Raw genomic sequence first — 26,478 nt, 5'->3', positions numbered from 1 at the left:
AATTTGAGTTTACAAAACTCACTCATTTTGAAGGACAAGAGCAGCAAATGAATTAAGTTACCATGACAATTTTTCACGTAAATGAGCGTTAAAGTTAGTAGCAAAACCAGGTTGATTGGCTGTCCTCGACTCTTCCATTAGCTTTGAAAAATTACTTTGAAAACCATCTTATAATCTGGAATTTTGGAGAGGGTATGGTAAAGATGTTTCAGAGACAGAGGGAGAGAGACTGTGTGTGTGTTCTTGGGTATTCCGCGATTTAAAAGAACTTTGTGAACAAATTGGAATCAGATTTCTGTACAATATCAAATAGAACTGTATTTTAATGATTCCAGCCATGTAGCTTAGGAACAGTATACATAGGAAAGTGCCAATGTAGTTTGGGGACAGGTAAGAGAAGAGTGAAGTAAAATAAAAATACTGGCTCCCTCCATTCCCTGGTCCCTATCCCCTCCAGTCCCTGGCCCTTAACTCCCTACATTCCCTGGTCCCTCTCCTCTTCCATTCCGTGGCTCCCTCCCTTCCCTGGCCTTTCTCCCTCCATTCCCTGGTTCCTATCACCCTCCTTTCCCTGGCTAGTACCCCTCCATTCCCTGGATCTTACCTCCCTCTTTTCCCTGGCCCCCTCCATTTCTCGGATCCTACCTCCCTCTATTCCCTGGCCCTGTTCCCCTTACTTTATCACATCCTTTATCCACCGTTAGTTTAATTGGATGTAGATTGACAAAATAGTCATAATTCACAATTTTATGGATATTCCAACAAATTACTTCCAACAATAATATATTCTGTAACCATAACAACATTGTAGGTGTGGTTACATTTTGTACAATTGACGTATAATCTATATCTGTATTAGAAATAGTCAAGATATGTATAAAAAGACAGTAATTTGAAGTACCTTGTGACATTTTAATATCACAAGATGTCAAAAAATCAAATTCCAAATTCCAAATTCCAAACTACGTACGGTAATATTTACAGCAATAATAACCAAGACAAAATATATATATATACGAAAACAAAAGCTTTCAATAAATACTTACAAATCGCATGGTGGCTCCATTTGTAATATATTGCCGTCGATTTTAACTAATAACAGTAGCTAGCACACAGGTATAACACAATACTGCAAATTAAATACAGCCAGCCAAAATCCCTCCAAAAAACAACATGCATCCATTGAATGCCTCCACAGATAAAAAAAAAAAGAAGTAAACACCTCCACTCAAAACAGCTCGAAAAACAAAAAGTAAGCAGTCAATTTTTAGCCCAAAAAAGCTGTAACTTCAATTAATCAATATTCAAAAAAGTCACTCATTTTCTGTCTTGTCTCATCCATCAATCCTGAGAGTTGTAAGTCTGTCTCTTTACAGAATCTCCTTTTTCACAAAGAAATCATTCCGACAAGATGACCATAAAACACACAACACAAGCTTGTTTTAATAGACCTACTGCAGTAAACATTACCAAATGCTTTTACAGATAGGAAATAGAACTTGTCACTGTGAGCTTTTGAGTATGTCAAAAGAGAAAACACAACACACAGCTTCAAGAGAGAGTCGAATCAAAATTTCTCCAACTAAATGCACTTTCCTACCAAAGTAACGATGACGGAATTTTACAAAGCCAAAAAAAAAAGACGAAAAAAAAAACAAGTGAAGAGAAGAGTACTCTATTGAAGTAAGGCCTCTTTTCGGATGCATGGGCTTTCGAGTATTTCGAAATAGCTTTCGATTTTTCTTCTTTTTTTTCTGAAGAGAATCTGTTGTTGACAATCGGCTCTTAGTTGACACAATACTGAAATCACTGCATGGAGGGTTTATAACAAGACTGAAAGACCAGATGTAATCACTGCCTTTTCAATTTGTCCTTGTTCCTTAAATCAAGTTGTTATCCTCTTCAGCTGTTATTGTCCATGCAAAGGATATTAAAGGCCAACCTCCTACTGTTGGTCTACCCAACAAAATTGGGGATAGAAAGAAATATTGTCAAACAATAGAACAGCTGATGGATCTTCCGAAGCCTTTAAGGCGGCATTTTATGATGATTTTGGTCGATTTCCGATTCTTCTACTATAATTGGATGGTACTTTAACTCTCCCACAACCATGCAGTTGATCAGTACAGTATAGATTTATATCAAATGATGATGGAAAAAAAAGTTGGAAAAATTTGTGAATTTCAAGAATTTAAGATTAAAGATCATACAAATTTACAGAACGGGAAAAACTTGTCCAGGAGGGGCGGAAATTTGTAAAATCAAAGTCATTCATGCCTTGATTTCAGAGATTCATCGATTGAATTTATGCATCGATTGAATTCAAAATTAACCTTCATTTGGTGAAAAAAATCTTGGTTGGTGTCTTAGCTTAACCAATTAAATTTTGTGATTTTCTTGACAGTAATACTCCAGAGGTAAAATTGCTAGTAAAAACTCCAATACTACAGTGAAATCAAATGCAAAAATTGGCCTTTTAGAATTTATCAATTTAACCAAGTAGAGGATTTTTTTTCAGAGGATAGGAATGTGCGTTTACAAATTTTTATCAGGGTTGACTTCTTTATGTTGGTCAGGTAAAGAGAGGAGTAACAGTTTGTGAGGCTGTATAATATATATCTTGGCCATTTATCTCTGCAGGGATGCGAAAGAGACAATCCTGGAAGGATTTACAAAAGGGAAACATAGGTAAAAGAATGCAAATCAATAATGTCAACATTTGTAATTTTTCATAAGTTAGAGCTATAATTCTACAAAATCTCTTAAACTCTACACATTTCCAAAAACCATCTCCAACGAATGACAGTTCAACATTTTGTCTGAGTCAGAATCATCATTTATCATTACTCTTTGGAGATCGAATTTCAGATCTGAGAATTGTCCATCCCCCCTATGTCCTACCCCCTATGCTCCTTCCTCATCCCTCCCTTTTCTCCAAAATAAATTCAATTGAAGGACTAAGTTAATTTCCAAAGATTACAATGTCTGTCACAATTTTACAACTTAACTGAATTACCAGATGTCGTAAATCCCCTGAGAAGATTGAAATTCATCATAAACTATTTCACAGATAATTTTATTTGGCATGTTCCCAGCATATGGCAAATCCATTAATTTGATTAGGGTCAGACTGGCATTAATACAACAAAGGTTCTTGTTCCTGGTTGTTACAGTATTTAACCCTTTAATGATGATTCATTTTCAGCCCATAATCCAGCCTTACAATCCATGTTAATCCTTAGGACTATAACAATCACTGCTCTAGTAACCTCCTAGGGTTCTATCAGATATAGATTTTCTAGTCAGAGGGGGAGATTTAGGCCACAAAGCCCACCCTCCGCTCTTTGATGTGGTGAAAGCATCCATAGTATTGTACATAGTCCATTTTTATCTGATATGTCTTTTCTTTATATACAATAAATAATGTAGTTTTTAACAAAAGTTTGATTTAAACCTTAATTACTTCTGGTCAAGTCTTCTGGACACTGTAACCAATATACATAGAAGTACCTTGTAGCTACCAGCCACTTTTTTATGCTGTCCTCACCTTTATAGGAGTTTGTCGCAAGAGATAGATCCGTCTTGAGATACAGGTTAAATTAGTTAAATATTAGGTTTCAAAAACTTAAAAATAATCAAAGGGGATAGATTTGCAGTTTTAATCATTCACGTTTGCTAGGTTTTACGGTGTACTCTTACAAAAAGTGACACAAAAAAATGAAAGATTGAAAAAAAAAAAATTAAACAAGGAAAATATATGATGGAATTGTACTTTGATAACTTAATTTGCCAATACGATCAGAATGTGATTTCTCACTTAAAGCCTTGCGATTCTTTCTATGACCAATCACAAGTTATCATTGCAATTCCCTCTGTGATGTGATACAAGACAGCTTGTTTACCTTGAAGACTCTCCGCACTTCTGCGAGAATCGTTAGGAACCGCTCATCTTTGGTCTTTAAACTTCACACAAACACGTTAAATCAATACCGTACTCCAAGTAGGAATTACAAACATCACAGAGAAAATAAAACCCAGATCGAACTAACCGTGAGCGATAAACAGTTTGACTAAGGTTCTTTAGAAGCAATGAGGGGATCAATATTCTCAAAACCACAGGCATGTTCGACGAAGCATCAAAAAATGAAACCGGCAGTCTAACTAAAATAGAGGTGTGAATGGCTTTCGATCAACTCTTTAGTGGGCTATAAAACCTATATAGACTATTACTTCTTACTTTGATTATGTTTTGGTTGATCATACAGTACAGTCATCAGTCTATCGACTGTGGGAAAACCTGATTCTTGTAAACGTTAACCTTGAGAGTTTTTAGTCATTTTTGGCCATTTAGCTTTTTGTTTGATGTCTTTGGTGTAATAATGCACCTTTCGATGAATGAGTTTATAACAACTACTAGTTAAATATCTCTCACCTTGAGAGGGCCTGAGCTATAACTCATTGCTATGTTATCAAATTTGCATATTGTGAGTCATCTTCAATGAGGACACTAGTTTGGCAACTTACAGATTTAAGTTTTGATTTGTTTTGTAACTTTCTGATCATCACACTCACCAAATTTTATTTTCAAATGAGCAAATGAGCAAATGAGCAAGAATTGAGCAAGAATGGGATTGGGGCCAATTGGACCTCAGGATATCAAGTTGATAAGCTATCAAGTCTTTTAATTTGGGGTGATCCCCTGTATAGCCATTTGGGGGTGATCCCATTTTTATTTAATTGAGAAACTGAAAATTGGTTTGCCTGGGTTTTTTTGTCTTTTCTTCACACATTACAATACATGATATATACTATTGTTTTGAAGAATTTCTGAGAACCATAGCTTCTTTAAAAATAAAACTTAAACTCATGTAAAGTCTAAAATAATTTCAGCCTCTTACAGTACTTTAAGCATCCATTGAATGATTCAGGGTTCAGAGTATTTAAAAGATACAAGTTACACAAAGAAGTACAGGAGGATTTTCCGTTTATGATTTAATTAAAGCAGGCAGCTGAAACATAGAGAGAGAGACACATGGATATACTGAGATCAAAAAACTACCAGAGCGCAAAACTAAAGAAATATTGATCTATTTCAACTGAACGTCATCAAATCAAATTGATAGCCGAGGCAGACCATCCTCGGAACAGACTGACTGGTTGATGTCGGGTTCATTTTAAAAAGGGACGCAGCATCTCCGAGAAATATGTCTGGCAGATATAGTAAGTAACTTTCACTGATATGTTCTAATTCAGCCAAATTGTCTATCTTATACTTGAACAAACCTTGGTTATGGTTAAAGTGAATTAGCACCTTTAAAAATAAAACTTAACTCATGTCAGGTCTAAAATAATTTCAGACTCTTGCAGTACTTTAAACATCCATTTGACTGATTCAGGGTTCAGGATTAATATTATGACATTTAGAGTAGCTCACTGGCTTCCGCCGTGTTTAATAGACATTTCAGATGCCTTGCTCTGTATGAATAATATAAGTAGCATTAAAGGACATTGCTTGTTGATGCTTTATTCAGAGGAGAATTAAACTACCGGCCATACCGACTCCGGGTCCTTGGACAGGTCAAAGTGAGACGTAAAGCTTAAAACTTGCATTACTGAGCTGGTGGCAATTTATGCCCTGAAATGAAGTCCACCCCTGGTCCAACTGACTGTCTCTTTAAGTTGAGACCTCCAATGAAAGGGAATAAAAACACAATAAAACGAGAGGAAATAAAGCCAAGGAGAGCAATAATTTGTTACTATTGAGTACCAGGGGTATAATGATTATAGTCTGGATTTGTGCAAGTCTGACATGTATGTATTACAGTACTCAAGGACAAGATTGCAATCAGATATCAAATCAAGAAATAGCCTCCAAGAATTTTTCCCAAGTGAGATTGACGAGCAAGTAATTAAAACATTTTCTTCCATCCTCGTCATTTTATTGCCCTGCACGTCCTGGGCATGTAAAAAGCTCCCCCCCCCCCAAATAAAAAAAAACAATGGTAACATATTGAAATTTAAGTTCATTATTTGAAAATTAGAGTCAATCAAATGACCTACACTGCTATCATGTGGTTTTTAGTGTTAAGTAACATGGACAGTCATAAGGTCAGAAGCATCATGTCATATCAGTAATTCATGACATCATTTTATTATGTTTTTTTTTTATGAAAAGCCTTTTTTTTGGAGGAATGAGTTTATAACTGATGTACAGATTTACGGAAACTGAAGATGTTCTTCAAGGTCAACTTCTTGGGAGACAGTAACAGATTAATTTCATATGGGAGATGACCCTCAGCTGACTCTTTGGGTTTAAGAATTTATAAATTGTCATAAAAGTTCAGAAATAAGTCAGAAAATCTTGATTCAAGGTTCCGAAGCAATTGTCTATTTTACACATACAAACACACCAAAATCACATGGAACTTACACGATCTGTAAAACAGAATGTCAGTAAGTTTGTCTGCACGCTCATAAATTTACTTAAAATTTCATCATGCACCTTAGGTTCTGATTTGGTCCTCATTTAAAGTATTGATTTTTATGAAATTTTGTGCTTCTCCTATATTCTTTGATACAAGTTCTCTCATTTCTCTAAGAGTCTACTTATAGCATTCTGGTCATTTTTGTGACTTTGCATTTGTGCCTTATCAATCGCTTGACTTGACTCAGAAAAACAATAGGAAATTTCATATGGTCGTACAGGGACCCCAATTCAGGTTTGAAATTGAAAGAGTGGGGGGGGGAGGTATAAGGGTGGGGGACAGGAATCAGACCATCCTTCTGTGGTGATTAAATTGCTGCCTGGTGCGAAATTATTGAGTGTGCCATGTTCCCTCCAAGGGGTCTTGCCTTTAAGCTATAAATTCAGTGGATCATCATGTGTTAAACTGTACTTCTTCTGTGCCATTCTCAAGAGTGGAAAAAATCAAATCATTTATAAAGCCCCCGCAGGAATCCTGTATCTGTAACAAGAACATAGGTGAGCTTTCATCTGTTCAAATACAATCTGTATCTCAAAGTGATTAGAAACTATTACACCTGCTATATTATTCCAAGGCCCTAAAGAGAGCCTGAATCACTAAGGGATATGGAAAGACCAAGGACGTGGACCAATTGTCACTTATAGGTTGAGTGAGGTATTGACCCATTTCACATTGGTTCAATTACACCTATACTATAGGGAAAGCAGAGTAATTGATTTCAAGTACCCTTAATTACATAACAAGGCACATTACCCCTGCTGTGCAGACTATAGGCCCAGCAGTATATATTGAGCTGCATGTCAATCATATATAGGATATAATCACACTGATCTCGGATCACTGTACTGCTTTTATTCTCGGAAAAGAGGTACAAAGGGGGTGTAATCATTTTCGATGAAAGCCCCTCTCGGTTTGAATACCCCCACTGTTCAAGTCGAAAAATGGAAGCTCATTTGATAAATTGATGGTGATGTCCACTTCTGAGAGTAAATGTACTCATTATTGCAATGTGGACAGGCATCGACAAAAGCAGGTGCGGGCACAAATCCCAACAGGGACAACAACAAAACTGATCCCTGCATGCATAATGAACTCAAATATTTACTCAGGATAATTAATTACCTGGTATATCCTAACTTACTTACTCGTGGTTGAGGTGTATACGCAATCGCTTATAAAACAAAAACAATAACTGTCTTCTGGAGAAACAATCAACTGAATGATAACGAAGAAATATAGCTTGCATTCTGTAGCTCACTATAGCTATGCTTACATACACCTGTTAACATCTTCCGCCCACACCCCCCACCCTCACCCCCCACCCCCACCCAACTCCAATCCTGTTTCCCGAAGGTAGATCATACCATAACCAATATATATCTCAATTGTGACATGTCTAGACTTGCTTCTTATTTACTGCAGTTTCCAACTCTTAAAGTTCACAATCAGCCACAGATATTTTGGGAGCGGCTTTTTATCATCATCACCAGTGAAAAAAATTCTGGTATCAACAAATAAATTCTAGCAAATTTTTTTTTTTTTTCAAAGCCCTTAAATATTCTTTGAACCATTCAGATTTCACATCTAGGAATACTATATATATGTCGAAAAATATATATATATATGTCAAAAAATGTCAAAAAAGAGAGATTTGAAACAAATTTTGTCCTCAAGGCACCTGTTATTATTGTCTTCCCAGGCATGATATTCAGTACATTTATACTAGCAGCCTCGGTCACTAGCCTTTGAATGTGACCCCTAGAACCAGACTCCGATGGAAATTTTACACCGTTTTCATTGATATTGATACTATCAATGCCATATAGATGTAGATAATATTATCTTATTTTTATAATTCCCCTTGCTTTTCAGGTCAAAACAATAAGAATTATACTAGTTTTTCATGATCTGCTCTTAAAAAAAAAAAGTCACTAAGTAAAATATTTTCTTATTTCCTCTATCATGTTTTCTTGAGCCCCTGTGAATTGCCTTGTCTGCTTTGCAAGGATATTGGATTACACTATTTTTTTTCCCCTTTTCTAACCAAGCTTTTATAAGTTCAAGAAAATGAAATTTGAGGAAAGTTAAGTTAAAGGGGATGTGTCAAGTGCAGTAAGTAACATAAAAAACATATTGATGATTCATTGAGTATAGGCCTAGTATGGGTCTCACATGCTAGGAGGAAAACAGTTGACTTGAAGTAACTTCATTTACAGGATGACTGCTACTTTAAATTGAACATCCAAAATACAGTTTAAACGGTGTTAACATTTAACAGTGGAGGTTTAATGTAGTCTCTAAAATACATATTTTTTCTGTGAGGAATGACACCTTTAAACATCAGAGGTTCATCAAGACATATTAAAGTCTAACACATAGACCATCAGTCCATAATGTATGCACTTTACGATAATCTACCTAAACTAAATGACTGGAATGTTTTAGCACGACGACCCCACTTCTGGGGCACCACGCCCTTTCTCTTCCTGCCAAATTTAAAAGGACATTTTCATACGATATTTCCTTCACTTTGTTTAAACTTTGGTGATAATGTTTTGTACTGTCTGTACCAAGAATTGATTTTCTTCACGTAATTGAAGCACTGTATAAGTATCCTTTTTAATTTGAAACTTTTGCCCTCATGTTTCATTTTGGCAAAGGTTTTTCGTTTTGGCATTTAAGCCAAGTGTTTTTTTAACTTGAACTATTTTGACCAGCAAAGATACTTTAATCTTGGATCATTTATTTATGATAATCATCAGATTATTTTTGACTGCCCTCAGGTAATAAAACTTCTCAACCAAAAGAAATTTTTAAAAGAAACAAAAATTGTGACAGTAGTTAATACCCAAGTCAGGTCAACATTACCAGATGTGTTCAAATAAACAAACATCCCTACAGTCAAGGTCAAAGGTTACACTCACCAATCATTCAGAAGTATTCCATACCTTTCACTGGATTATGAAATGAACTGCTTTAAAATTAACTTTCAAAACAACACTTACGATTTTTTTTATTAATTGCCTTGTGTTTCAAAACCAGGTACAATTTATTCCTTAGGCCATCCACACACATAGGGTCACCCAAGAAACAAATCATAGTGCGACATTTTACTCTACTCAGGGATAATAGAATGCAGCTCGGTCCTTGCCCTGGTATGTCCATTCAGGCCATATGTTATTTATGGGATAACAAATTCACAGAATATGAAGTAAACAAAATAAAAAAATATATAAAAAATGCAAAGCATGTCAGCTAGGAGGTATAACTGACCAATGCTATTATATACACAGTGTGAGTCATAACCATTTATGGATATATGGTTGCAGACCAGACGAACCACAGAGGTTGCCAACCTTTAGCCATGCATGGAAGAAAAAAATTCCTTTGGTATGCTACCATGTTTTAAGCAATTATTTGATCATTATGTAATTCAGAATAAAACAGAATTAACCTTCACAAATCATTCCCAAAGTTCTGTGTAAGGATTGCATTGCATACCACATTTATAACCGTACTTTTAACAGAACTGAAGTTAACCAAGTGTTGAGTCTGTAGGTACAGTACTTTAGGTCTCTAACAATAAGAAGCAGACCCCCTGCAATGACCTCAATGACCCTGTAGACACACCTCATCTTTCTTTGGAAATCCTTGGTCCATCACTGATTAGTTCCTGATTAAATTTTATAAAAAAAATTGTGACAAAAATGTTCTTAAAAAAAAATAAAAATAAAATTTACTCTCTAGAAATACAACCTTTGACAAGAGTAAAAATATCTGAACTTTAACATGGTTATTGCAAGCTTACAATATATAAGGATTGCATGTTTGAGTCCTGGCCAGATCATTACGTTGTGTCCTTGAGCATTTGCGCTTGATCTCCATTGCTTCTCTCTCCACCCTGTGAGGTAACTTCTATAGATGCATGCATCATTTGTAGCTACACCCTTTGGGTAGTCAATCCCCCCCTCCCCCCAGATGACACATACTGTAGATGTGGCCCACTGTAGTACCCTATCTTGGAGTGACTCCTTACTGAATTCAATTCTTTTAGTGTGCAGAATTGGCTGTGTGGATGTGACAAATGACAATTGAGTTACAAAATGACAAGGGGTTAAATCAGGGTTGTCCAACCTTTTGCAGAGGAGGGCCACATGGAATGATTATGAAGTAGGCCGGGCCAAATGAACCCTACGCTCGATTTTTCGATTTTTTGCCCGAAGCCCAAGGCAACAAAATGTGAAAACTGCGCGCCGTGCGCACTGATTTATTTTCCTTCCTGATAAAACAGATGAATAAAGTTCAGCCGCCCCCCCTTCCTCCGCTGAGAGAGTGTCACACAAACTGACCTGTATGCAGTTTTTTTGGACCGCAGAAGGTTCGAATGATCGACTATATAGCTTCAAATTGTTATCAATAAATCTGCTCACTAAAATTTCGCACCGTAGAGCATCTCTGGCGGGCCGGACGCAACCCTGCGGCGGGCCGGACTGTGGCCCGCGGGCCGTAGGTTGGACAACCCTGGGTTAAATCGATGCAGAAGGTCTTGCCTTGATATGAAACTGTAAACCTACAACTTGGAACTTTTTAACCATTCTCTCTTCAAGTCTGTGTACTGTAACTGGACTCAACACTGTTTCACTACTGTACTGTATATATACAATTCCCACCATTACTTGGCCTAATTGTGTCACAGTTATCAGGTACTTATTCTATAACTATCCCTTTAAATTAGACAGATTGTTAAACCAGGTATTTATCAGGTAAAGCAATTCACACTTGTCGATCAAGTCAAGCTCTCAAGATCCCCAAACAGACCATTACATTAGAGAGAACCCTGCAAACACTTTCCACTCATTAATAAACATCTGTTTGTATCCCTTCCTGCTCAATTCACAAACTTCAGGACTATTCTATATACAATAAGTCTTCCTACTTTATTTCCCCTCTAAATTCCAAAACTATATACCCCTCCCAGGATACCTATAATCCCCACCTATTGCATTACAATGAGACACTACTTTACTCTATATTCCTCCTTTTCAAATAACTGTCACAGACATCCAAAACTTTCTTCTTTTTTCTAGGACTTTGCCAGACTTCTTTTAACAAACAATCATTGGAATTTCTTCTCTATTGTTATGAAAGAGGACAATGGGGTTGGATTTATTCATCTCCTGAAAAGGAGTATCACCACAAGTAGAAAACCCTCCTCCATTGTTTATTGAGCCCCTCTGAGGTCCCAAAGAAACAGGGCTGTCTTTGAAACCGTCTGCGGTTTGGCCTACCGTAAATGATTTTTTTTTTATCCCTGTGAATACCCTTACGTTGCTAATCAAACCTAACTATTAATGGAATATTGAGTTTGCTAGGAGGATAGTGAGAGAGGTTGCTAGGTCTAGTAGGATTTTATCCTTCATTTTAAAAGATGACTCAAATACATCACAAAAGGAAATAGAAAGAGCAAGCTTAGAGAGAATCACCGAAAGAATCAATTCTACTTTGATATTCCATATTAAATAGATCTAATTAATATTGATGGATGGATCAACAAAAAAAGATTAGGCCTAATGTGAATAATTGATTACGTTTATACTTCATTTAATTATATTTAAATGTTGGATTTTACATTGTGTTCTATATAGTTCTACAATACCTCTATCCATTCTCAGGTCATAGAAATAATGTAGGGTATTTAGCTAAAGACTGATCCACCTAATTCTACCATCACCTTGAATTGGTGGCAATCATTTCAGGGCTACTCATTAACGAATTACGAATGCGAGTTAATTCAATGCAGATGATTCTACGTCCCACAACGATAACATGATTCTTTACTTTTCATTTGCAAAAATTAAATTCATGCCATATTTAATTCACTGTTCTGTAAAGCAATTTCTATAACATTTTAACTTTAAGTAACAGATTTTGTTGCCAGAATGTTATCTGGTCTGGAATAGAGAAGTTTAGTTCCATCGAATGTTATCAAATCATGAACATGAAATTCATGCAGCTTTAAACCACAGAGGTTAGAAGGGCCTCCTTCGGAGCAGAAAATTCACAAGAAGCAGAAAAGTCTATTTTATCTTGACCTACCCTTCAGAAAAAGGAATGAAACCCTTCTGTTATTTCCATGGTGATCAAGATATGATTATTTGCAGGTATAAAGTTCACCCCCTATGTGATCATAAGTTGAGGGTTTTGCCATAAAAAAAAAATGGTTTCCTGGAGGTTTTACCAGTTATATAGCTGTGTTAACTTCAAATCAAGTATAATTTATCACAAAGGAAACAAATTCAAGAGATACCTATGATAGCATATAATGATAAGAAATTGAAATGTACATGAAATCTTTGTTCTGTTTGTTAAATTTATACCAACCATTGCGCAGCTGCTAAACTCTTGTTTTGTTACTTTTTAGCACAGCCACCTTTTTGTTTTCAGATATCATAATGGGTGCTCTGCAGCTTGGTTACTAAGGTATAGCAATAAAATTGCTGGTAGAAATCCATGTATAAATAAATATTGATAACCAATATCTGAGTGTCTGGAAATTATACTGGTTTGTGACAACTTTATTGGACCTTGTTAAAACTGCAAACTGAACATATGTATACACAACAGGTTGGCAAGTTGTAACATATACAATGATGTATATAGTGTTATTTAAGTTATTTTACAGTGTTTGTTGATAACTTGAAAACAGAAATCGAGTGTTTCAATAAGCTACAAATCTATGGACATGTAATGTAACATATACATGTATTATTTATAGTACATGTCGATTTGAATACTGAACAGATTGTATATTACAAAGCACACTATATCCATGCTTATGTTATTTCCAATCATAAGGTCCCCGGTTCGAGTCACTCCCAGATTAATGTATGTCGTCCAGTTACAGAGTTGTTGACAATTAACAATTCATAATCATGGACGTTAAATATGAATGTAAGAGACTGACTTCGGTCAGCTTGCGGCTTTGATAAGCCAATGAGGCTTCTTCGCGAGTTCCTGCTTGCAGGAGGATCTAAAATACATACATACAGTCAATTCGAGTATTATCTACTGTGCAGTAGTGTGTATTACAAAGCCTACTGGTTACATGCATACCTTATTTGTACAGTATACTTGAGTGCTAATCTACTGCAGTAGTGTTTATTATATAACCAGACACACATGTAATGTTACATCCCGGATACATGTATTATTTATAGTACATAGATGATTCGAATACATTACAAAGCCTACTGTCTATACGTTATTTGTACAGTATACTTGAGTACTAATCTACTGCAGTAGTGTTTATTATATAACCAGACACACATGTAATGTTACATCCCGGATACATGTATTATTTATAGTACATAGATGATTCGAATACATTACAAAGCCTACTGTCTATACGTTATTTGTACAGTATACTTGAGTGCTAATCTACTGCAGTAGTGTTTATTATATAACCAGACACACATGTAATGTTACATCCCGGATACATGTATTATTTATAGTACATAGATGATTCGAATACATTACAAAGCCTACTGTCTATACGTTATTTGTACAGTATACTTGAGTACTAATCTACTGCAGTAGTGTTTATTACATAACCAGACACAAATGTACTGTTACATACTATATACATGTATTATTCATAGTACATAGATGATTCGAATACTGAACAGATTGTCTATTTATTACAAAGCCTACTGTCTACATGCATACGTTATTTGTACAGTATACTTGAGTACTACTCTACTGCAGTAGTGTTTATTACATGTAATGTTACATTTAGAGTCATTTAACAAATACCTAGGATTTGCCAAAGACAAATTATAATCAAGTGAATGTCTATCCTTGCTTTAACATCTATCACATTAAACCTTTCTACTAAAAACTGTAATATACAGTACTTTTAAGTTATCAATCGATGCTGTTTTAACTGTTTTTCCACTCTCGTTTTGTTGTCTGAAATTTCTTTGTTTTTTTTCTATGAAATTTCTATTCCAAATTTCTATTGTTGTCTAAAATTTCTATGTTTGCAAATCATCACCCAGCCATATCTAAGGCATGTATTTGCGACATTTTACAATTGGCTAGGTAATCACACGCACATGAGAAAAAGCTTAATGACACAGCTGATGCTTAGTGTCAAGCAGAAATCCAATTACCAAGTTCTTTCTCATTTTGAAAGTGTCTTTACAATTTGGAGGGAATAATTCAGATGGGAAAACAGATGAGAAAATATGTATATTCTTAATATCTGGAAATAATTTGAATTCAGAGGAGTGATATTTAAAGTCTTTTAGCAGAGATGCAAATACTGATGAGCTCAAATTCACCAGCTCTTAAAAAAAAAATAAAAATATGAAGCCACTCTAGTAAACAGCAGGCATGCTATCAAACTATTGAAGAAGGATGAACATGCTGAGATAATCAATGTTCCTTTAAAGGTCAAAGGTGATTTCTCTACTCTTCTTCTGTGTTTTACTTTTATACTCCAACTAGATGATTTCACTCATGCTTTGATCAGCTGATTCCGCAAGAATGAGATAGATTTGTACCTCTCAAGGTTACATCTAGTCAAACAGAAAAGCAAGAAAAATTTATCTTTCTGTGTGCATGCGTTAAATTTGATTCTGTACCGATGTTATCTGTATATGTGGGAAATAATTCATCAAAATTAATCAGAATAAAAAGTTGTTGTTTCATTCTTTCACTGCATAAAATGAATTTTTTTCTGTGTAAGACTGTTTGGATTAAAACTAGACTGTACCAAAAAGTCACCTTACAATTTGACTTTCAAAACAAGGCTTGAGAAGCTACCTTTGCCTATCAATGTAGACCTACATATGTAGACTACAGTCATTTCAAGTTAGGGGACAATCAAAGTTATCATGTATCCATTCATAAATACATGATACCCTAGTTTATCAATAACTCCAGTGAACATATAGCATAAAGTAAATTCAATGAGGGGAATTAACAAAGATCTGAATCTCTGCAGCTGCATACAGTAGACAACTGCCCTTTATATTTGTGGTGCAGTTTTAGTCTTCAAATATACATAAAACATAAAAAACAAAGGCCAGTCACCCTCCACATGAGACCCTTCATTGTATGCTTTCTATTCCATCAATACTTCGAATTGCAGATGGCCTTTCAATGCATTAAACATGAACACATCCGGAGAGCAGTTTGACAAAGAATTGTTAATGATCAAATTCAAACGATAAGAAACTTTTAAGGTGACTTTTGAAACAGCTTTAAGCACCGTCATTAAGCGGTAGGACTTTATCCTATCACGTCAATCTCTGACATGTTGAAGTGTTATCTTGTATACTTTACACACTAATTTATTGGACAATCTTAAGCTCGACACAGTACTTCCTGGCAGATAATTCAATGATGTTTAAATTAGTTTGTTATACAGTATTAGCTTTTGTTTCAGACATTTGTGGTACATGAAAAATGCCAAGTTGGAAGGAAATAGAGCTACAAAAATTAGTATCAGAGTCTAAATTATATACTAGCTTTGATATTCCCCGGGGCCAGCTGTGTGATGTCCACCAACTATAGCACATAAGATCTGTGACATCATTGAGCTAGTAGAATCAAGTGGCCAATCAATAAATCAAACAATTTTGAAAAGTTTCTCCCAAACCATTTTCTCCCCTGCTACTCCCCACCACAGCTCCACACCACCACGCTATAGCTTGTCTTAGGTCCCTGCTCTTGTATCTTACTCTCGGTCTTACCAATGTAGCTTGCAAAATTGTGTCATTTCCTTCCCTTGCCATGAATAAACGGGTGTTTCAGACATTTCCTCCTTGTTATTGTAAACAGTGGATGATATGAGTATAGGACTGCATTAAATTCTTGATAGGGCCGCATGTGTAGGCTATTGTGTTTACCTTTGTGTAATGAACATGCTGACATGGGCAGTCGCAAAGATTTTACGGTAAATCGTTCGCGCTATAAGGCAACAGAAAATAAATTTCTTTCTTTCGATTGCGACAGCTTTTCTCCATTAAACCGACCTGGTCAGAGTGCACTTAGGATAAGAAAACTAGAATCTACTTCGGAATTTTGTTTTCCGAAAAAGAAAAAAAAATACGTATTGAGACTTTAACATAGACATTTGAATTATTAACTACAGTACCTACTACTGCACAGGTGACACAAACAGATTTAACATGCTTTGTGGCTACAGTGAAGAATACAGTATGCTCCAATAAAAAGCCTTATCACACAAAGAACTTATATCTAGCAAGAATCAGACTGGCTCACCGGTTACCATGGTAGCATGACAGCGAAGCAGGCCAATCTCTGTAATTATACCTGCAAATAATATTATACAAAGTAAAGGCTTTCAGGAATATCCAAACTTCTACTGGTAGCGCTAATATGTTGCCTACATGCCTAGATGCATACCTCTGATAAATTTGCATGTCTCTATCTTTTTTTTTTTTTTATTTCCTTTTTATTCTTTTTTCTAAATTTCGAGTCCATGCATACATCGCAGTATACCAGAGGTACTAATTGTAGTTACAAGAAATAAAAGTAAAATTCTATTTCTGATACTTTGGTGATAAGCACAGATTTTACAACTGTAAGGCTACAGTGAACTATACATGTTCTGATAATTATTATCACGCAGAGTACCAAGCACTATATAGAGTATAGCAAGAATCAGATTCGTTGGTTACCATGGTATCACCACAGTGAAACAGGCCAATCTCTGTAATACCTGCAAATAACATTATTAGAAGGGCTAATTGCAAGTGTCCATACTGGTAGTGCTAATAGATATAAATACAGATCCTACTATACCTACAGTATGATAAATTTGGTTCTCCTGAAGTATACTTTTCTAAATTTTCTATCAACACACAAAAATAGCAAATTTGTAGTACTATATTTTGACTATAATCAAATTGTTTAGATGCACAATGGTAACTGACTACAATACTTAAACACAACACTGAAACACAATTTCTACCAAATTTTATTGATTACATAAAAATATGTTTACGTGCATGGCAAGATGCAATTTAAAAAGGGTGTCAATATCTTTCTAAAAGTATTGTCACTTTTCTGGATAAAATTCAAACAACTTACTGCATATCTGCCACCTCTGTAAGTCATGGGTTTCTTAAAGACACTCTTTGAATGAATATAATGGTTTGGAAACCCAAGGACGTGTGTATCCTCCTCTGAGCATGAGCTCTCGTTTTTCAAATCGATTGAAAATATTCCAAAGCGTTAGAAAAGTGTGTGAAATGAGACAGATTGGACAATGTGAGGTAGATGATTTGCATAACAAAATTGATTTTTAAGTGAATGGAAATGCAAACTAAACCAAACGTTTTTTTACACCTAGCAACAGCATGGAAACTAAAAGACTAACGACACAGAAACTTTGCTCTACAGCTCTCATACAGGTTTTGTTACTTTGGCCAATATGGCAAGATGGCCTAAATTATTTGTTGACACAGCTGCTGTAGCGTCCGACTGGATAAAAAAAAAGTTACCTAAAAATGGGCGGAAATTAGGCTCCTTGACTTGTGAAGTACACAGATGGTGAGGTTGAATGAGTTTATTTGTCTTTGTTCGTTGGGTCTTTGAGAGGAGATCATTATTTGTCCTTTGTCCATTTCCCATTTTTAATTTCTATCTTTTTTCCCCAAGATTTTCCCAGTATGGTCAATTTTATGAACTCATATTTCTATTTTCTCTAAAGTTACAGGAAAAAACAGTGATGTAAAACCTTACAAGTTAGGAGGGAGAATGGCAAATTAATACAAGGGCTGGGATGGTGGGGGGGGGGGGGGTGGAGGTGGAGCGATATATGCAAAGTGAAAGAGAAACAAGTGCTGTTACTTATTGATCATAACAATACATACAGTATACATATTTTGTACTTTAATTGAAGGTCTTTGGCCCAGTTCTCTCCTCGCTTAATTCTAGATTAAACAATTAATTATTCTGGGATCTCTAATTGCTAAACCACCACCTCCTGTTATTTTGAATTTCACTTGTAATAGCTGGCCCCTGTCAGTGCCCTTGCGGTTAAAATTCTAAAACGTGTTAAATGTCACCTCAGAGTGACTCTTATCCCCTTAGCGAACAAACTTTTCACACTTTAAATTTTTCGCTAAAGAGAAGGACTGTGGGAACGAGGGCCACTTCATGGATACTTCAATGGATCTGTCTGTGTACAGTTAAATACTAGGTTCGGGCAGGTTCCACATCACAAGTTGCTGTTCGAAAAACATTAGCGGATCTCTCCATTATGGTAAACAAACCAATATCGAGGTTATCTGAACATGCTTGAGTAAATTCAAACAGATATTCAGCGTCAATGCTAAATTTCAAGTGAAATACTGTTCTTTGATCTCTTGAAGCACAAGTATTCTAATTAAACACCTCCGGTTCTACCTCATAGAAGAATGTTTGTTCCTGGTTTCTGGTTCACACTCCTAACTCAAGTCTGGGTGTCAGGATATTCGATAAACGTGAAAAACAGAGCTGAAAGGTAAATATTTTTTTGAGATGTAAGTCTTGACAAAAATTCTTTCATACATGAAAGTTTTCTGGAATTACAAAAGTCACTGTATAAACAGTCGATTATGTCTCTGACTTTGCATAAATTTGACGAGCATTATACTGCGGAAACTGAAATGTCATGCCCCATCGTATGCATATTTTATTTTATTCGTAAAAGCCTTTTTTTTTTGAGATTCAGAGATCAGTATGCGGTATAATATTTCTGGATCATGTCCCATTCGTCACCCGGTTGTCTTAATTTGGGATATTCCATTCAATAATAGGTTGGCGTCGATTAAGAGGTAAAAGTCGGCATAGGTTTAAGGGATGAATAATGATATGAATAAAATTAATTCACTAACTTAAAAATGGGTCAGGGATGTGAAGTGTCGTTCTCAAAATAATTTGAGAATGACAAAGCAATGAATGTTTTAGATTGTACATAACTACAACACACCCCGACTTAATAGTGGAATATTCCGACTAGAGACTAATGGGACCTGATCCATCTTTCTTCACAGCAAGTCATTTTGCAATTTTTTTTCAAACTGATTGGAAATACGTAGAGAACTTTACAATCACAACAAAAAGGAGAATTTAACAATCACAAAAACAAGAGAATTAAATTATTGACCCAAATTAAATTTTCCAGTACAATTCTTACTACAGTATACAGTATGTGGTGACTTCAAAATTACAAATTTTAACAGAACTTTTCCCTGTTAGCTGAATCAATTAATAGTCAGTGTGACACACTGTCTTTAAGACTAACCATACTATACAAGAGAGACCCTGTATACCTGGAAAACCTTACCAAAGTTCTGATGAAGAATATTGTTTGTGTTTGTTACACAATCAAACAGCTAGCAAACAATCACTCCTAAGCTAACAAATGGCCATTCCCTACATCGCACACACACACATATATATGTATATATACACACACTGTAGGAGTACCATGTATTTGTTGTACAAATCAATACGACAATACACTTTACCAATCTATATATACAGAGGTAACAGCGGCATAGTGTCAGTACTAGGTTAATTAAATTCTGTGTTATTGGTAATGGCTAAAGGGAGTTAGCATATATATCGCTCCTAGGGCATAAAAGACATTTAATATCAACTCAAAATCACTGAGTGATAAAAGAATGCTAGGTTCACTTAATTCTAAACACTGCCAAGGCTGATTTCATATTTGCTTTATTCAGAAAGGATTGATGGTAGAAATTAATTACGATTCTTGACAGTGGCGGGGGGGGGGGGGGGTGGGGGTGGAAGAGGTATATATATCAAATGTCAAGCAGTGCAAATGTACTCCTTGGTAAATTTTCCATCTAAGTAAGAGATACATATTGGTTAGTATGGCAGTAGTACAGTACATGCGATGATGTGGTGGTTGTAAAAACTTTGAATGAAAAGAGAGTATATACAATAAAAAGTTAACTTATTTGACTGTCCTCACAACTTACTTGTATACTTGTAAATTTATACTGTGTAGTAGGATAGAACTTTAGAACACATGAAAATGCTAATTTCACCTGCAGTCAAAAAAATAAATAAATAGAAATAAAAAAATAGAAGAGATATTAAAGCTACAGTAGAAGATGTAAAAGATATAGCCTTGATATAAAAGAAACATGATTTTTGAAATTGTAAAAATCCTAGCAAATTTATAAATTTCACAAAAGAACACAAGCATACCAATGCAACAACTATATACTACAGTTTGAGATAAGAACAAAGTAAATGTACAGTACTGCCTCAGGTAGAAACGACAGATGGAATCCTGAAGACCGACGGCGTTGTACGAGATAAAAATCGCTGAAGCAAAATTTGCCAACAAAATGTCAATCAGTGAACTACATTTTGTGGTTAAAAGTTCAATAACAGTTACACTTGAATACCATGCACTAGCTACAAGAACTAACCACTTCAGAAGATCCATATATATGGTCTTATCTGGACAGAAGCGCCACGGTTCATGTAAAAGACATACAAATCATTCCCAGTGCTATATAATGCGGAGGTCTTCTCTCTTCTCCAGTCAGGCAGCTACTCTTGGCTGCTAATAGACTCACAAATTTGATTATCTGGCAGCTGCAGTCAAAGTACAGATTTTCATCCCCGCTGATTGCCTCATGCTAAACCTCTTCTCAAAGCATCTTCCATTCTAATTCTTACATATCTCTCTCTCCCTCTGCTCTGTTCATTTTATTATATATTTTTTTTATGATACTCTCCTGAGTGACAGACTTTTTGGCCTCATCAAGAGGTCAGCGAGAAGAACATACCAAATGCCACAGGGAGGAAGACTATTAACAGATGGAGCTATTGTGTTGTGAGAACATTTGTGACCTCTGCACCCAATATTTGTATTTAAAAGGATGGTGGGAGGGGGAGATACTTTCTTCACCTTAAACTGTTGGCTGGGGTCAATAGGTACATGGCAGGTTACATCATCACTGACAAAAGGGATAAAGATCAAGTACACCAAGGGTCCCAGAGTCTGCTCAGCATAAAATCTTGAAACTTAGTTGAAGACTGACAAGTTGTAACATGTCTGAAAGCTTTTTCAGACTAGACTGATAAGAGCTGCTCAACTCTTCCCTGGACTGATAATGATGAATGGAAAGGTGAGATAGGTGTCAGAGGGGACTTAATATTAGAAATCCATGCTGAGAATCAGTACAATAGGATTAAACTAAGCTGCAGGGATGCTGTAAAACTCCTGGTAAACATGTACAAACATGAAAAATGTATGCGTCTGGGCAATATATACCAGCTAGAACCCTGGTGTTGGGACAGCAATGTGGAATGTAAGCAAAGCTACTGTACCTGATGCCATCACAAACAAACAGACAGACAGTTCAGCATCCTGACATATATATTGTAACAAGGCTTCACACTTACTGTGTACTGTAACTCTGATAGTACAGTATCTGTGAGATACTATAACTCAAACCAGACACACCTGGTAGCTTGTCCCATAAATAAATAAATATAAAATGCTCATTTTTTTCCCTCTTTATTCTTTAGTGTGTAATCTTATGATTAGTTTTCAACAAAGCAATATCAATCACCTTGTGACTATATACATCCCTCTTATTTGTTTAATAAATTACAGTACATGTGCTACAGAATAACTTTGTTATTAAAGGCAAGGTTACTTCAAAATGACAAAACTAGCTAAAAAGTGGGATGATCTTCAGGGAGCCTTAAATTAATGCTATCTAGAGCCCTCATGGTGTAGATTTTTGTTTGTGATCTAGTGATGCTCAGAACGGTTCAGTGGTTTCATGACTTCATATTTATTGTATGTTTGAAAATGGTGTGGACTTGTGCAAAATAGCTATATAGTCAATGACAAAAACTGAATGGTCACTTTCATTACCAGATTCACAAGAAAAGAAAAGGGAAGGAAAGGGGATGAGAAAGGATGGGTAGACAAGGGAAGATAAGGTAAGGGAGGGGATGGGAAGGTAAAGGGACATGTAGAGAAGGGGAAAGTATGGAATGGGAACAGAGGGGGAGGAGAAAGGTGGGGAAGAGAAAAGGTAGGGAAAGAGAGGGCACAAGGGGAAGGGAAGGGGTGGGAGAGAAGGAAGGAGAGGGAGGAGGGGGTTAAATGAATTAATTTACAAATATACTGCTGTGTCAAACAGTGAGTATTGTAAATGGCATTGAAATTGTGGTAAGTCTACTTGTTCACCTAATGGTACACAGGCTGCACAGTGGTATCCCTCTGTTCCATACATCAAAAAAATTTAATCATACATTTTGACATCACAAATAAAATCACTGAGATATCATTATCACTATTTTAAGATGTTGAACATGTCACAAACTTAATTCAGGCACCAGGGGCTTCTGGTTAGTACCCAATTGTCAAGAGACCAACTACTAAATTTCTATGGTAAAATTTATAAAACATTTTCACATCCACACTTTCCACTGTCAATTTCAAATGCTCTTATTATTTGAAATAAATGTACAAAGTTTACGCATATTAAATACTGTGCAACAATCAGATCATGATTCAGACAAGGTATGTGCTAGTTACTGGTCCATGCGTTTGAAACATCAAAGCTTGACTTTCTAAATTCACTTTTATTCGGCCTTCCTGATTCGACCATTCAGAAACTTCAAAAGATCCAAAATACCGCTGCCCATATTGTGAAAAGGAAGGGAAGAAAATGCCGAACAACTCCACTTCTGAAGGAACTTCATTGGCTCCCTATTAGCTACAGAATTCAGTATAAACTACTTCTTCTCACCTTTTGTGCTCATCATCTGGAACAGCCTGTGTACCTGTCGCAACTTCTCTTGCCATATATTCCAACTCGCACACTTTGTTCCTCCAACAAACTGTATATAACTGTATATAACTGTATATAACGCTTGAAGACCCTATGGTTACAGAAGCTTTGAATACTCTGGCTCTTATCTCTGGAACAAGTTACCAGATCACATTCGAACATGCTCTAAACTTTCTACATTCAAAAGTCTACTTAAGACCCATCTTTTCACTAGTTCTTTTGTAAATTAATCTGCTTTCTCTGTAAAGCCCCTTGAGCAGTGACTTATATACCTGTACACTGATTTGGCGATATGTAAGTCTCATTTATTAATATTATTATTATATTACTGCCCCTTAATTGTGACAGTAAACAGACCCCCTACTGAGTGTGAGTCCACGACTTAACACATAATCACTGAACGCCTAGTCCCTCCTGATTTTAACATAGTTTAAGAGTATCGACTCAATTCTCTGAAAATAGGATGTGTATATTAATGTTCGCATATATACAGCATTCATGGAAAATTGAAAATCAAAACTTAGAATAGAATCTATACATTCTTTGGGAATGACGACTAGTGTACAAAGTGTCAGATAAGCTTCAGAAAGTCCTTAAGCATACCATGATACAATGTTCAAAGTACAACATTTCTCAACCACCAGCCAAGTAAACATTTCCAGATGTATACACAGATTATATATGAGATAAGACTACAACAATAAAGATAGAAAATGCAAATAAAACAAAGAAGGAGCACAGTTTTAATATCAGTTTTCACATAGGCCTACAACCAGGACATAACTAGCAAACCTTTGGAAGCGATTTGAGTTTTAAACACATAAACAATAGTATAATTCAACACTACTTAAGCAAAGAAAAATATAATGTTCTAAATCTTAAGATTTTGGGCACTCCCACAAGAAGGTTAAACAGTGTGCAGGGATGTGCTCACACCGGGCGGCAGCGTGCGGCTGCGCCCAGCAGTTCTGAATGCTGCCCAGCACAAACAGTATTTTAAACATTTCCACCCGGTACATTTTTATGATAATTTAACAAATTTTACCACAACCAAAATCTGGGAGAATGTATGGCACAGAATAGGAAAAAATAGCACCACCTAAGCATACTTTGTTCGCAAAAATTGTCCAATGGGGAGGGGATACCCCCACCGATGAGACCCCTCTCCCAGGGTGTGGATCACACTACCGCACAATCTGCCCAGCACTCAAATGTTCCTGAGCACATACCTGAGTGTTTTATTCCATGTTTCTATAAGAAATTACAAATACTTAAGTGCATTTTACAAACATAAATTACAAGGAACAGTTGAAACATAGCAAAACTGTTATCAAAGGTACTAACCATGTAGAGAAAACAGGAGGGTTTTAAATATACAAAATAATCCATTTAACAGCATTGCCCATTTGTGAATGAAATTGTTTAAAGAAAAAGAAACATGTGTTTGAACACTACAACAAAAAGTTTGGTGAAATAATGTCTCATCACTAATGATATCATCATATCAGGCATAGTCACATTCATACTGTTTTTCACTGATTTTCTTTTTTCTCTTTTTTTTTTTATATGGCACAAATACCTGTTGGGTAAGCCTAACAAAGTTAATCACATGCAAACTAACCGTACATGGATAGGCCTAATTTTGTTATGGTGAGGTTTGTTCTTTCTTACCTCAAATATGCTTGAAGACATGAATCACAGTATCGATGTCCACAGCTTGTTATCTGGACAGGATCTCTCATTGTCAATTGACATAGCGAGCAGACGAGATGGCGTTCCAACTTGTCGCGAAATCGGTACTGATGCCCCGGCATTGCTACTCTTTCAACTTTCCGCTGATAAGAAGAAATCTTGTTGGGATTTACCTAGCTTTCCGTCGGTGAAAAACTGCCTCAATAAGTTGAATAACGAAGACAGAAGCAACCCTAGACGATTTCAATGTTATCTAGTCTTTACACTTGATAGTGGAACCTACTAGTTGGTTTAACTTCAACGTTAGTTCACGGTAGCAGACAGCTTTCCACATGGGAATTGTATGCTTTGGCGATGTGTAATAATAGTGTAGTTTACAACTACCACTAGTACCAGCTGACCGACCACAGTTTACAGGTTTGGTTTGTTGCTCGACAAATGATACACATCTGTTTACACCTGCGGGTGAAGTAGTACCGAAGTCGGTATGTGAGAGATTATGAAGATTATAAAGCCATCAATCAATGTAACTAGTTGGAAATGTAACTCAAAAAGTGCCCGTTGGTACTTTAGAATAATGAATAACGATGTGAAACGTGGAATCAAACTAAACCTATTTAGGAAAAGGTCCTCAGTGTCACTGTTAACAATGTTCGAATTGAAAGTGGTTTAAGGGCTTCCGTATAAACTGTGGTCACCAGAAGTTAGGGACGGTGTCAATCACAGAAGAAGTAAACAGCAGTCGTATAAAATATTGCGCAACACAGGATTACCCCACTAGGGTGCGTTGTGTTGTGTATACGAGACAAACGACACGTACATGGTGCAGAAGTTTCACCAGGCCGCTCATTTCAAACGGCGCATATTAACAGATTTCTTGCCTTTTAATCCAGTGAACTTTTTCACATAAATTCACGAAAACTAAATCTTAATCACAGTTGATAGTTGACAATGTTTCATTTTGTATTTGTTTATAGACTTGTTTATCCCCAACGGTCTCCAACACAATGTCTGCTATATCACATTTGGTCAGCTGTAAACTGCAGGACTGGCGAAGTTAGTGGGAAGATTGACAGAATATGATGGTCTCAAATACATGCATTTAGCATTATGCCAGACTGTTTTGCAATTCAATCATCGCATTTCGTCTAAAAGTTCTTCTCGGATTTTGAATGTGTTCTTACGCTTTAAACGGCATTCCGTAACTGAATGTAATGGTTTTAGCATTCGTAGCTTGTGTATTCAACATACGAGGCCTACATGACCGAGGTACGGCGTACATAGGTTAATTACCGACAGGTATCCCTCAGCATACAGCTGGTATTCTCATCTATTGGTATTCTCATCCAAACCTTAGTATCTATTCCGTGTCGATTTCCTAATAGTTACCGATTCTTTGGAACTTAACTGTGTATGGGCTAATACAGCCA

At 36.0% G+C, this 26,478-nt stretch overlaps 1 protein-coding gene across 7 annotated transcripts in view; it reads right to left on the bottom strand.

Annotated features, from left to right (window-relative positions):
- Positions 1-26,018, bottom strand: part of LOC139981045 (TNF receptor-associated factor 4-like) — a 78,835-nt gene extending 52,817 nt beyond the window's left edge. Inside the window, exons 1-2 of one of the 7 annotated variants that reach the window (XM_071993164.1) lie at positions 17,607-17,626; positions 16,776-16,826 (exon numbers count right to left, since the gene is read on the bottom strand). In XM_071993164.1, the coding sequence (XP_071849265.1) occupies positions 16,776-16,826; positions 17,607-17,611 (56 nt within the window). In that variant the 5' untranslated portion in view covers positions 17,612-17,626. Of the gene's footprint in view, positions 1-1,046; positions 1,082-16,775; positions 17,398-17,606; positions 17,627-20,968; positions 21,181-23,314; positions 23,386-25,027 lie in introns of those variants that run through there. The other 6 variants (XM_071993162.1, XM_071993165.1, XM_071993169.1 and 3 more) reach the window with 6 other exon arrangements.
- Positions 26,019-26,478: the final 460 nt, after the last annotated feature.

Source organism: Apostichopus japonicus, chromosome 15 (genome assembly GCF_037975245.1).
Source record: "Apostichopus japonicus isolate 1M-3 chromosome 15, ASM3797524v1, whole genome shotgun sequence".
Taxonomy (NCBI): Eukaryota; Metazoa; Echinodermata; class Holothuroidea; order Aspidochirotida; family Stichopodidae; genus Apostichopus; species Apostichopus japonicus.
This window is presented reverse-complemented; position numbering and strand designations above follow the sequence as displayed.